Source organism: Excalfactoria chinensis, chromosome 7 (genome assembly GCF_039878825.1).
Source record: "Excalfactoria chinensis isolate bCotChi1 chromosome 7, bCotChi1.hap2, whole genome shotgun sequence".
In the NCBI taxonomy this organism is placed as follows: domain Eukaryota; kingdom Metazoa; phylum Chordata; class Aves; order Galliformes; family Phasianidae; genus Excalfactoria; species Excalfactoria chinensis.
The window spans coordinates 17170736-17184969 of NC_092831.1; the positions used below are offsets into that span (position 1 = coordinate 17170736).

General features: G+C 37.2%; 1 protein-coding gene and 1 long non-coding RNA gene across 3 annotated transcripts in view; one reads left to right on the top strand and one right to left on the bottom strand.

The window, feature by feature from the left end:
• Positions 1–571: 571 nt before the first annotated feature.
• Positions 572–13158, bottom strand: LOC140254880 (uncharacterized). 2 transcript variants are annotated; one of them, XR_011904335.1, is made up of 5 exons: positions 13126–13158; positions 5991–6131; positions 3123–3204; positions 2562–2765; positions 572–603 (listed from the first exon to the last, which is right to left on the bottom strand). It is a non-coding gene; the product is annotated as an uncharacterized lncRNA (long non-coding RNA). The 2 variants fall into 2 exon arrangements; XR_011904334.1 differs by having other exon boundaries at positions 13122–13158.
• The window catches only part of LOC140254879 (uncharacterized), a 29867-nt gene continuing 20959 nt past the window's right edge, over positions 5327–14234 (top strand). The window contains exons 1-10 of the mRNA XM_072341983.1: positions 5327–5480; positions 6208–6776; positions 7576–7596; positions 9003–9062; positions 10102–10155; positions 10452–10496; positions 11190–11216; positions 11496–11540; positions 12124–12168; positions 12762–12815. Of these exons, the coding sequence (XP_072198084.1) occupies positions 5327–5480; positions 6208–6776; positions 7576–7596; positions 9003–9062; positions 10102–10155; positions 10452–10496; positions 11190–11216; positions 11496–11540; positions 12124–12168; positions 12762–12815 (1074 nt within the window). The remainder of the gene's footprint in view (positions 5481–6207; positions 6777–7575; positions 7597–9002; positions 9063–10101; positions 10156–10451; positions 10497–11189; positions 11217–11495; positions 11541–12123; positions 12169–12761; positions 12816–14234) is intronic.

Genomic DNA, 14234 nt, shown 5'->3' on the forward strand with positions numbered 1-14234 from the left:
TGAAACAAAAATATTACTGAAATAAAACCCACCATCATTAACGTCATGATTTGTACAGCAGTTGTCAAAGCCGGACACAGAAATCCACTCAGATCCTCACCAGGCTTCAGAAGACCGTCAGCCATTTCACCCCCTCACACCCCTTGTCTCCACTTGTAGGCATGTTCTCCTCAGGTTAAATGGAGGGAGCCTGGGAGGCCTTCCCGTTGAGCCACGTGCACGTACAGGTGCTGCAGCTGGGTCAGCTCTGCACTCAAACGAGGCTTAGGCAACAAGAGGCAGATGGGTTCAGGTGTTAAACCTTTTTGTTACCGCCTATCGGGCTGAGCCGCAGCCACGAGCCTTTCCCGCGCGCAACTGAGGGGCAGGAAGGCGGCAACTGCACGGAGCGGAGCGGTGCAGCGCCAGGGCACAGGGCGCGCTCACAGCTCCGAGGTCCGCTACCGCAGCACGAGCACCGCTATGTACTGTAACATGCTGTAACTTACAGGGCATTTTTCCAGCAGAGCAATTCTTTTTGCAAATGCCAGATGATGTCTTCTCGATGTGCTACATGAGATTAAAGCATCTGCTTTCTACTACAGCTCCACCTGAGCTTCCACCCTGAAACATAATTACTGTAATCAGAAAGAAGTAGTGTAACAGTTGGGTATTGCTGCAGCTACCCTGCTGCTGAATGTTAGGTAGGTAGAATACTCCAGCAAAGTATACTTTGCAAGTAGTAACAAATGCAACAGCAAATTCAAAGTAATTACTTCCCTAGGAGCTTTGTCATTGGTACCAAAACAGCAAATCAAAAATTTAGGATCTCCTTTTGTTTCAATTTTAAGAGTATTCTTGATTTAGTCAAACAGTCGGTGTTAGTAAACGTTCAGTCAACATTCAGTATCTTAAAAATGTATAAGCACTGTTGTATACATATGCTTTCATTCCTTTGTAAGCCTGAATGCCCCAGATCTTGAAAGTGAGCATTGCTCAAGAATACTTAAGTTTACTTATTCAGGCAGTAAGGCAGAAAATACCTCCTAGAGAGGGAAATTAAAAATGAAAGAAAAATATTCAAAACGCTATCATATTGATTTTACAAGTAGATTATGCCCAGAGTGACATTTTGGCTGTACTGCATAGAGATAAAATGTGAAAATACTGAAGACAGCATCCTCTCTTCTATGTCTCATTAGAGAGTAGTAAGTTTTCTGTCTCCATCTGAAAAATTCCAAAGAATATTAAAAAAAGGAGAAAATGGAGAGACAGGTAAATACCATCTGTAAAGGAGACAGCTGTGCTTACCACACCTGTCACAAAGAGTCATCAGAACTTGTTAGAATCTGCACAAAGATTAATTCTTTGACATCAAAAACCTTTCTTACTGCATTTTCTGCGGCAATGAGTCCAGATGAAAACACAATACAGCTGTCTTGCTCATTACATGCTCTAGATTTGTACAAAAAGCAAAGATAAATCCTGGCTCTACTGGCATCAGTAGTTCTGCCACTACCTTCACATCAGCCAGGATTTCATAGCAGGTTTTTATAAGGCTATGCCATTATGACATAATTTTTCATACAGAACAATCAGCTTTTGTCACAAATGTATGTCCAAATGACGAATGTCTAAAAACTGCAGCCACAACTACAAGTTGATTTATCAAGACAATGTTCTCAGCCTGCATCTAGGGCTGCCAAAGCTGCTAAAACACATTTTGCAGTTAGAAGGCCAAGTTCTGGTTTCCATTTTATCTTTCTTCAGATACAATCTTCAGTGAAGTTGGATTTAGGGTTGTTGGTTTTTGTTTTTTTTTTTGTTTTGTTTTTTTTTTTATTATTATTATTAACTTTGAATATTTGAATGTTTCAACTGTTTTTCTTAAAATTCACACTTGTGATACAAGTTAAGGGACTGAGAACCACATTCTTTGTAACGCTGATGTTTAATATCAGAATTCAAGATATTGTAAATGGCACACTTTCATTATTTTACTAGTTAAAGTTAAATAGCATAATGGTCATGTACTTACAGGTATAATGAAATAAGTATTCCTGGAATACTACTACAGCACAATCCAGGCAGGTTAAATGGGCAAGACTGTCTTGAGGCCATGAAACACTAGAAGACTGTGTGAAATGTGCAGATTTTTAACAGTTCACAGCAGACGAGAAATGTATGTTATTCACACAACATATTTCAGAAGCATCACTGAGACAAAATGCTTCCACGAGTGCAAAGGTAAAAGGGAAGTGTGTTCCATCTGCTTCATACTGCTCTCAAAAACTGCTCCCTGGTGTCTGGGTATTCCCTTAGTGTGTGGAAATACCTGCATAGTATTTTGCTAAGAACGTTATCTCATAATTACTTCTTTCTCCAGTTCTGTTGCAAGCTTGTTGGACAGCTGAAGAAGGATGAGTCAGGGCACTGTCACATTCTAGTTATTCTAATGTTAATGATGCTAAAAAACAGTAGTTAGTCCAGTTTAACAGAACCAATGCATTCACTGAATTTTGTTGAACAATGGATTAGGTGGTCATAGTTGAGGTAGACCAGCGTGTAAGAGCTGTACTCACAGGCAGGGAAGAGGGACAGAGCCAGGTAAGAAGTCTGGAAGAGTTAAGCTTGCTGTTCCTTCTGTCTATTAGGTAGTGACAATGAGGAGTGCTGATGGTGCAAGAAGTCACATTACCACCACAGGAACTGGCCTCCCCAAGCCACTGCTCTTCATTCAGTATTCCTTCAAAATGGCCCTGCAAATTCATGGAGCTCTGAAGCTGCTATATAGTAGTAATGGAAACAAAAAAAAGAGGGCATAATATTACTTATGTTTCCCTTTTACGGTTCATGATCATAGCTTTTAAGACATTTATTCTATTTTTAAAATATTAATGATGTAATGCCATGATAAAGTTAAACTGGTAAACATTAAACTTGGTAAAGTTTGTAGTAAATGAGACAAAAAAGCTCACTGTTCATTTTTAAGAGTTATCTCAATTGCATCAATGCATACACACTTCACATTTGCATCATTTAGGTTCTGATAAAATGTCATTGTAAGAATACTGCTTGTATTGAGAACATTCAATTTCAGAAGACTGCAAGTCTAGAAATGTACTGTATGATATGTCACATACCTGGAATTCTGACAGACTAACACCACACATCCCACACAACCAGCTATAAAACAGAGGCCCCACTAAGCTTTTGAAGTTGCACCTGGGGGGAAAAAAAAATCTTCAGGTTAAACATTGCTCATTAATAAAAAGAAATATCCTGAAGCCAAGAACTTGCTACAAAACATTCAAGTAGAATAGTCATATAAATTAGAAATTATTTGCCAGTTATGTTTTGAGGTAAGAATTAGCAGTAAAAATGAAAGAATGACAATGTTATCCTAATGGGAGACACACAATCCCAACCATAGTTAACATGCTTTTTCTTGCTAGAATTAGATTTTTTCTCAGTAAGATTTAGGAGCTATGTGAGATTTATTATATCTATTTCAGCTAAACACCACATTACTTTATTCCCTAAGGGGCAAAAAATTTTCTTTTCATTTCTTGCTTTAACCAAAATCCAAAAATATCAGTATAAACAGGGAAAAGCCCCTCAGACTCCTTGTTTGTGACTATCATACAGAAAATGGGCTGAACTGGCAGACTCTTAAGGAGAGGACAATGGTTAGAATCAAGTAGTCTTCATATGCATGCAAGTAGAATATTATGGGTTTATGAGGAAAAAGATGTACTATATGTAAAAGAGCAACCTGTGTGATTAATTTGTTCATACTGTAAAAGCTTTCTGCCTTTTATATTTGAAGAATTAGGTGACAAACTGCTATCTAACACTGGCAGAAGAGAGAGCCTTCAGGAGGCATAGTCACCTAGCTTAGATTTTGAAGGCATCACAGTGTCTGTCAGAATCCTTGGTCTCTACTACAGTTTTTGAAAGAACAGGTGTCATCTGAAGAAACTGCACTGCTTTCTTACTGGCCTGTCTTTTTTGATTTCCTCATGATGGATAATCTCATCAGCAACTGACATAGGCTGGTAGGTAGGAAAGTATGTTGGAGTGAGAGCAGTCCTCACCCGTAAGTTTGCAAGTACGCACAAGAGCTTCTTGTGTATTTAAAAGGCTGTAGGGATGGTGGGGTGTGTGAGGTGTAAACCTGAGATACACATGCATAGCCTGGGGAGGAGAAAAATGAGTGGGTGGGCACTAAGAAAGGGGAATGGATATTATTGCTCCTCTGCTGGCCCCTCCTGACACATGACACCAATTCACACAGGAGCTTGCAATCCTACTTTTCCATCCTCTCCTCACAGAGCATCCAACACAAGCAGGACAACACTGCTGGCACAGCATCCAGGGCAGCACGCTGCATATCTGCAGAGCCTTATACTTTGGAGCATCAAGGTAAGGGTCCTTCTGTCTTCTCAGCATGTAGGGATACCACAAATCCTGCCACAAACTAGAAGGGGAAGAAAAGTCTTGCAGACCAGGCTGTGTTAGGGACTCCTCTCAGGTGATCATGCCCTGGCAGGTTTATTCTTGCCACTGAGCTGCCTTTTTGCTATGTGTTGTAACTAGCTGGGAAGTGTTAGCAGGGAGATGGCAGCAGGGCAGAACTGACTTATCAGTCCTAAGCAGTGTGTGAGTTCCAGGTATGTCTCTGAATCTAGGACAAACAGGTCCCCCTGCAGAAGGAAAAAATCCAGGTATAGGTAGTACAGCACTCTGTGCCCATATCCCAAGGCTTGTACAGTAGGTACATGCATGGTGGGACAGCAGCCGCAGAGATGACTGGGAGAGATGCCCTCTCTAGGACAACTAAAGACAGGAGCATTGTCTCAGCAAGGTGACCCTCCGTACAGAGGATTCTTGAATGGAGAGAATGGAGGAAAACTTTGTCTGACTCTGTATTTATGCACCAGCTCCAGGCAAAGCAGGTTTTAAAAAACACCTGTGAATTTCACTTGGAATTCACTCAGCAACCATATGAACACAGCCAGCATTAGGGTTTCTGAGAAGTGCTGGTTGTACAAACACTACCAGGAAACAAGAGAGAAGTATGCTTCTAAAATATCCATCTCCAGCATGAAGTGCAATATATGCACTACACCTGAAAATCTCTCTAATACATTTATTATTCATTGCCTTTTTTGCAGAAGCTCTTAGCTAAAGAAAATAAAATCAGCTCATTTTTAGGGACTACACTTGAAAATACAGTCTGTTAAGCAACTTGTCTAAGCAAAACTGAACGTTTTATTGTCCTTGCACTGCTGTACTACACTACTGTATTATTTGTGTTGTTTAGGAAAAAGAAACCAAGTAAGTAATGTTCTTCCGATTCTGGTGGCTTTTGTGGATACTTGAACATGAATTTTCAGCAGAAAATCTCAGTGAAGAACAGAGATATGGACTGAGAAGACATACAACTAAACACATTCTGTCAAATACTGTAGAAAAATATCCCAACCTAAGTGATCAAGGTGATTACTGTTATTTTAAAGCTTTTTTTCTTCTTGATTCCTTTACTCAGATCTACATGGCTAGCTACATTTTAAAGCCCTGTATTTTTGCACTTTGATTTCTTTACTCCTTTCTCTCCCTTGTCCTTACATATTTTATAAAAGGAAATAATGCGCCTTTATTGTTTTTTTGCCTGTTTTTAATATGTTTGGTAGCCTGTTAGTGTCACTTCAAAAATAGTAACCTGTATAACTTTATTTATATAGAAGTAATACATTTGGTAGTTCATAAAATTATTATTCTCCAGTGTACACCAGTACAGATCCTGCTCTTAGAATTTCATATCACTAGACGTAAGAGTCAGTTAAGTGACATAATGTAGCTCTATTAAATCACTATCCAGCATCTCATTCTGTCACACTCATTTTCCTGTAGATGACTCATCTTTCCAGCCCCCATTCTGGTAACCAGCATGAAGACAGAACATGTGTATAAATATCATAGCAACATTTATCATTGCATAACATTACCTCACTTTCAGTTTCTTATTTCTTGGTGTGTCTGCTCAGGAGTAAGTTCTTCAACCTTTATGTCCTGCATTCACAACAGTTTCACACTTGTTATCTCAGGTGTTTTCCAAAACTTCCATAATTTAACTCGCAACTTCAAAGCTAAAAAATATATACAAGGATAGAACAAGATTTATTATTAAAACCCTCCACTCACCTACCTACCTATTTATTCTAGATGAAGACTGCATTCTGGAGATTGCTTTTTTACTGGACAGCTCGGAAAGCGCTAAGCATTATAATCATGAACAGCAAAAAAAGTTTGTTTTGGAAGTAGTAGACCAAATGAAAGGTCTGCAGCTTAGTTCTGGACGGACCCTTATCTGGAGGATGGCCTTACTCCAGTACAGCAGCACTGTTTACGCAGAGCAAACTTTTCGTGACTGGAAAGGTCCTGAAGCATTCAAATCCCACATTGCTCCTATCACCTACATAGGTCATGGTACCTACACAACTTATGCTATTACTAACCTTACACAACTCTTCACGACTGAAGGGACTCCAGGTAGTTTGAAACTAGCTGTACTCTTCACTGATGGAGTTGACCATCCAAGAAACCCAGATATTTTTGCAGCTACAGCTGATGCTAAATACCAAGGAATTACATTGTTCACAATGGGAATGACAAGAGTAGCTGAAGAGCCTAGCAATGCTGCCAAGCTCCGGCTCCTGGCCAGTGTCCCAGCATCCAGATTTGTTTCCAACCTCCAGGAGAAAGGAACTGTGGAGAAGGTTCTCACAGAAATGGTACGTACACTAATGTTTACAAACTGTTAGAGAAATGTGAAGAAAAAAAAAAATCTTACTCCCAATAGTTTTGAATGCTTAATGCTATTAAAAAAAAATCTGTACTTTTTACAGTTTAAAGAGGCCCACTTATGGGTTCATGTGCACTTATTAATAAAGCCATCATGCCAAAGCACAGGTTTGTTTTTTCTCCATGTTATTCAGATCTTGCCACTCAAAATACTGAATCTGGAACTGAATTCGACTCAAGGGGATCTGTTACAAAGATATTTTTTATCTGAGCTAATTTGATAACTACCAAAGAGCAATATACTCCAAGCTAAATCTTTCCTAAGGTGTTCTTACTGTTCTCATTCTATATATACATACTGTTAGGAACACATCAGAAAGAAATCTGATTTTTCTCAACTGCAGAATATATATCATTCATTCATACCAGGGGGCTGCTACTATGCACCACTTTAAAATACAGCAGTATAGCTCCTAAGTATGCTATCCCATCTACCTAGCTAACTCCAATGGTTTACATCAGTTTACCATTATAATTGTAGCAAGTTGGGCTGGCAAGGTGTCAGTGATTAATGCAGTTAATCTGTAATAGGAAATGAAATTATTGAAATTTTTTTTGAATGGAGAGATTGGTAAATTGTTTCTCATTAAAGCTTAATTAATGCTGCTTACTATGTTAATTGCTTAACTTTTTACATAGCTGCTGAAATAATTATTTTTCACATCTATTGGTATTCTTCACTGGATTATGACATTAAGTTTCTAATGTTTCCAATATTTATTTTTGCAGAAAGATCTGTCTGAAGAAAAAGTAAGTAATTCAGCCCATGCAGCATTCCTGCGGACTTTCACTGTTGTTTTGGGAACATAAAATTCAACAAAACTGATAGCATAACAATGTGGTAATATATGAACTCCAGTAGGATTGCCCTCAAGTAGAACATGTGAATTTGTATGTTCACAACAAAGCTTTACTTTACTATCTAATTTCATTTGCTTTTCCTCCTGCTTTCATAGTTGAAATATAACAGTGCATGAGGATAGTGAGAACTTGCTGATGTATTTCAGAAAGTCATCCAGCAGACTCAGTGGATAAGAAAATACGACATCAAGTTAAGAATGTGTTGCAGTTCTAGCCCCTAACTAGCTTTCTGCATCAAAGAGCTAATGAAAACAAAGTTCCACCATTGCACTTTTCCATTTCTCCACACTGTGTCACTCTGACTGCAGGCATTCATAGGTGCGAGTGCCACTTTGTGGTGAATGAGGTCAACATCTCTGCTAAAAATTTTTAGTCCCACTTAGAGAACAGTTACCTCAAGGGAAGTCCATTCTGATGAGCAGTTCAAAGAAACATATCTGCGAGTCTTTGCAAAACTTAAACCATTTTGATTTTCACTCATTTCCACTGGTGTGTTGATTTTTCTGTCTAAATAAATTCTGAATTGCATGACACTAAATGTTATTGTTGGAGAATACGTTACTAATAACTAGGATATACAGGCAAGAACAATGATTAAATATTTGCAGATGCTTTGAGTGGAGGTGTCATAAATAACACAACCAAAATAAAAAACACTATTCCTCCCAAATCAAGCCCAGAAGTTGTACAAACTCTGTATTAAGTAACAATTTTTAAGTCTCAAAGAGATCCAAAAATCTCATAACTCTGTACCACAGTGATGTTTGATTGGAGCACACGACTATAAATGAAAGGAAATGAAGATTATAAACTACCATAATGAACACCATTAACTAAATAAAAGTAATACCATCTTTTGTGTACAGATCAAGCTAGAGATAGACTATGATCTATCCTATATTCATAGTAGGAGTACAGGAGAAAAAAAAATGATACATATTTCCTTACTCAGTTTGTCTAGGCTGTATCTACATAGACTAATAAACAAAACAGATCACTAATCACAGACACTCAGCATGCAAACTAACCTTGTGAGGAACCTGAAGGTAAAGATGCACTATCAAGATGCAGTCTAAGGAGTAGGAACAATACAGATTTGGGGGATGGAGTATAGAGGCCACACTTGATGATTTCTAAACTGTCAACCAAAAGATATTTAAATGCTTTTCAAAAATAACAACTGTCTGATCACTTCTTGTGTATTCACAGTAGCCACTCAGGAATTTAAAATCAAAGGTAATGTGTTTTCTCTTGACTAAAATGTACTGATCTGAATTCACCATTTTCATTCAAAGTGTCCCCAGGCTGCCATATGTAAATGTGAGAAGGGGGAGAGGGGTCTTCCTGGCCCTGCTGTAAGTAGCTGTCATTTCTCCTTTTCCTATGGTTGAATAGCTAATACACAGTATAAATCAAGATTTTATCATTTGTATTTTCTAGGAAATTATCTGAACCTTAATCCCAAGAAAACAAAAGCTAAAGCTTCAGTACAATCATCCATAGATCCACTGCATGGCAATGTCACAATAGGAAATGTGCAGAGAGATTTCACTTACATGAAATGCTCCCTCTGAAAAAATTATAGTGGGATCTGATGAGGTGCTCTTATTAGTTAGAAAAATTTAAAAGGCAGGAAGGGGGAATATTCCTCTGTGAAACAATAATTCACCTGTTACAATCAGAAAACTGGGTCAGGTGAAGGTAAACAGACCCAACTCAGAATCATTAATAACTGAAATATTATCTGGAAGCAAAAAAAAACAACCAAGAAGCTGAAATACTACGAGCAGCCAATTGAGACTTATATTGTCTATTTACCCTCCTTATTTATTTCAAAAGGATTTATGTTTCAAAAGGTTCTTTTTAGTTGAACAGTCTGATATGGTATCCCTAATATTAAACTACGGCACCATAGCAATTCACATTCCTTATCCAAAAATGAAGAGACAGTGAGAGAGCCTGAAGCAGAACTGCAGAGATCTGTCCATTCTCACTCTTTTGACCTGCATAAAAATAAATACACACTTGTTTTATCCTGCACCGTACAGCACAATTTCATTGAAAATATAGTCAGTAATGCACAAACAGTAGTCTTATATGGTTATTATTTTATGTCTTGGAGAACCCAAGTTCCTTTTACAAAAAGCAGTGCAGAGGTCAGAAGAAAACTACACAGCCACCAAGTAGCTAGAAAAGCATGTTATCATCTGTTCAGAGGAGAATCAAACTTCACTTACAACAAAAATAAAGGAGAAAACTCGTCTATTGAGCCAGTCAGGCTTCCAGGAATTCAAGATAGATATTTTTAAAAACATACAGGAAGCAAATAACCTAAATATTAGAAAAGACGTTGTCTAATTGTGTTAAAAACATAAGAATTCTGTTGCTTTTCAGGGCAAAAAGGGTCGCACTGGGGATGACGGAACTCCAGGCCTGAAAGGAGCAAAGGTGATCTGATTTTTCAGATTTAGGAAAAAGATTTGTTACACTGTTAATATAGAAAGACTATCTTAGTAGTGCTCATGTATTTTTCATCTATGACTTTTTTTTTAAAAGTCAGCATACTCCTTTTTGCTATAGTAATGACTAAGATCCTTTAAAACAATTAAATCTAACATAAAACCACTACAGTGCAAAAAGACAGATTTGGTATCCTTCCTGTACCACTGAGATATCTACTCAGCTTGCCCAAAAAATGTTATCTTTTCCTCCTTTCACTGATCCTGATGTTGGATTATTCATAGGGGGAAGCAGGCCTTAATGGAATTCCAGGACAAGATGGAGTAGAGGTAAAAAATAAATTTTTTAATCCCCTTTTTCTCTAGTTAACAGTATTAATTTACTTCAAGACAAAAAATAACAAAAAACAACTTTAGAATAGGAAAGATAGTGAGTCTTTAACACTAGAACTGAAAACACTATGATTGCTAAAAGAAAGTGAATAATTCCTCCTCATAAGGGTGAGCAAGAAAAATGCAGTCTAACTCCTAGAAAGTGAGGAAAACTTGAATATAATAATCTAAGAACAGAAATTGATGGTTTGCCTACACTTTTACAGATCCATTTCAACTTTTCATTTGACAAACAGGTTCCAATGCCCCTGACTCTGAATTTATTCACATATGAATCACTCTGCTTTCTTTGTTCTTATTTATCACTATATATTTATTATTTTGTGACTTTTTTCTTGCTACTCTGTTTTAGAATGCTTCTTACTATGACAGAAATATGAATTCCAGTTGATCTGCTTTTACATAATTAAAATCACAGACTTAAATGATATTTTCATAAGACTTGATCACACATATAAAAGCATCTATCTTGACCAATAGATGTAGTATTTACAGTCATGTTGTAATGTTTATCAGAGCTATAGTAATCATCCATTAGAATCTGAAATGCTGTTTTTCTAGAGACTGTGAACAGCTAATAGTTTCATTTGGTCATATATCCTTAAAAACTGCTTTACTTTCTTTTCCCAGGGAAAATCTGGGTACAAAGGAGAGAAGGTACTACTTTCAGTAAAAAATTCTGCTTATGCATCAGAATTTGATGTTACTATTTATTACACATATTGCTATATTTCCAGTAAACACTAGTGATGAACACTGACATCTCCTTACCTGGTGTTGCCCAAGCTCTCACTGAGTATGTTTCCCTTCCCTTATAGCACAATTGCTATAATACATCATGAAAATAACAACATTTACATCATTTTCACCTAAAGCACTCAATAAGGATAATATGCTCAGTATCCATCATAAACATTTCTCTCTGTTCCTTTTAAGGGTGAAAGAGGTGAATGCGGAATCCCAGGGATAAAAGGAGACAGAGTAAGTAACCACAAAACTGTTAGGCTTTCAGAAAACAGTTAAAATGTAGAACTACAATTCCCTGAACAACCATGTTGACAGGTGTAAGGCAAACGTTGATTGTAAAGCTGAAGAAATGTTAAAATGTACAATTTTATAACCAAAGCAAGAAAGAACACCACTTTCAGTAACTTTCTCATCTCTTCCTATATTTCACTGGAATAACTCTTAACGCTCAAACCCGAGTTTGCTTATAACAATGGTAAAATTCTAATTGACTTTAACAGAGGCAGAAGAAATCTTAATATTCAGAGATTAAGTAGTATTCAGAGGAAACAAGAGGTGAAAATGGAACAAAAATTTGCAACTCTAACACCACTCTTTAATATTTGGTGTATAACTCTTACTCTGAATTCTGATTACTACAGTTCATTTAAAAAAAAAACTGTCAAAACTCACTGACTACTGAGCCTCTCCTGGCTTTTTTTTGTCAATTTTAGTAATAAGATACCTAAATCAGATACCTTAATGAAGTTATATAAGTGATTTTGACTGAATTTAAATACACACTTATCCTTTTTTCCCCCCCCCACTTCTTTTTCAGGGTCCTGAAGGTCCAGTTGGCCCCAGAGGTACAAGAGGGCTGCAGGTAAAAATAAATATTTTTAAATGTATACAGAGCTACAAAAACAACAAAACCTTGTTATTTGGGATCCCAAGTTCTGAAATAATACCATGACAACATTCATAGAATTCTTGAGACACTTGAGCTCATGTCATCCAAAATCATATTAAATAGCAAAATAAACAATTTGGAGGAGCACTCTAGACAACTGATCCCAAAGATTGCAGCAAATACAGCCCCATCAAAACTGAAGTTATTTATTTCCCATTCACAGTGAATTAACAGTTTCACAGCCTAGTAGAAGTAGATAAAAGTGCTTTATTTTCTTTTCTTCCCAGTATTGTGACTGAAGGCCAAAAAATTTAGCCCATAATAGATGCTTCAGGAGATTTAGCAATAGATTGCCTTTTATAATAATGAAATAAAAGGACAACCAAATTATCTCCCCAACACCCAGAGTAACTGAACCTATGCTTGTACCAGAAAGTATAGCTTCTGTTCTGAAGCGCTTGCAACTTGTATTTTCATATAAGCTATTGCAAACTTGAGATCTTTACCAAAATTCCATCATTCTGAAATCTTGAAAAATCTCATTAAAACTGTTCCTGTTTTAATAGGGTCCACAAGGACAAACTGGAGATCAAGGGCCTGAAGGCCTACCAGGATCAAAGGCAAGAACCATATTTATTTCTCCTCTTCATCAACACTGAAAGGCACCAATGCAACCCATACCATTTTTGTAGAGAATGCAGTTGAATATAACTTTGCTAGTGGATCATAAACTTTGCACATTCTAAGAGACTATTAAGAAAGGCATTTTTTTGCTCATTATATTGTGTTTGAGTCCAAATCAACCTCTGTTCTTCCATCACTATATAGTCAACAAATACACAGAGAGACATCATTTGATCAGTATCTACAGATTACAGAACTACAAGGATTATCAGGAATAACTGAAAATAAATGAAACCACTCACCTACCTCCTGGGCTTACAGAAAATCACCAAAGAGAAGAATCTCCAGGAACTGAACCTTCCCTGAAGGGAGTCAGCCCTTAAATAGGGTCTAGGAGAGGTGTAGCCAGGCTTCACCCCTTCTGTCATGCAGCTGAATTGCCTTCACCTGTGCTCCTGTGATTGACTCAGTCTTTGCCTCAGGTGATCAATCAGTGGTTCAGGCCATGATTTAACAGTTCCTTTACATAAACACACAAAATATAGCAGCGTTGCAGAATAAATTTTAGTAGTAGTGTAGTATCGCATTTCTTCAGTTTTCAGGTTACAACTATTATTTCTGTAAGCGCAAAGTAGGAATTTTGTTTGGGATCTCTAATACAATCTCTGTTTGAAACTATACACTCTCAAAAATAATTCAGTCGTTGAGAATTAGTAGTCCTGTTTACTGATATTCAGTAGAAGATATCAGAAGGTGACACAATTGTTGGGTCCATTTTAACTTTGTTAAGAGAGGTTACAAACACACTTTGCTTCTCAGAAAGAAAACTTAATAAATCAGTAAAGGCTGATGGATCCTCTAATATATGGGAACTGTTGAGTAATGAGGCAATGAATGAGTCAGCCCTGAGAGCACAAGTGAGAGCAATTCAGCTGTGCGACCAGAACGGATGGTGTCTGGCTGCATCTCTCCTACACCCTATTTAAGGGCTGACTGCCACAGGGGGAGGCTCTCTGGAGATTTCTTCCTTTAGAGTTCTCTGCTGTGAGTCTAGGACATGGGTAGCATTTTATTTATTTTTTAGCATTTTTTCTACTGTGGTAATCTTGTTAATTATACAGCCTGTAAAATACCATCTTAGCTATGCCACTCTATTAACTGTATGTTTATTGATTGCTCTGGCTACTGAAAAATAACATTGTGGAGAAAAACTGGGAAATGGATGCTGTTTTTTGTTTTAAGATTAAATGTTGTATTATCTGATAATGCAAAATGTGCCCATTCTTGTGCTACATAACTTTACCTCTAAATTATCTTTTTGTTATATTCTTTTATTTCATGTTTAGAGTATCTGCTGGCCAGTAGTTAATAGTATGCTAGCTTGATGTGGTTGAAAGCTGTATTATCACGTGTAA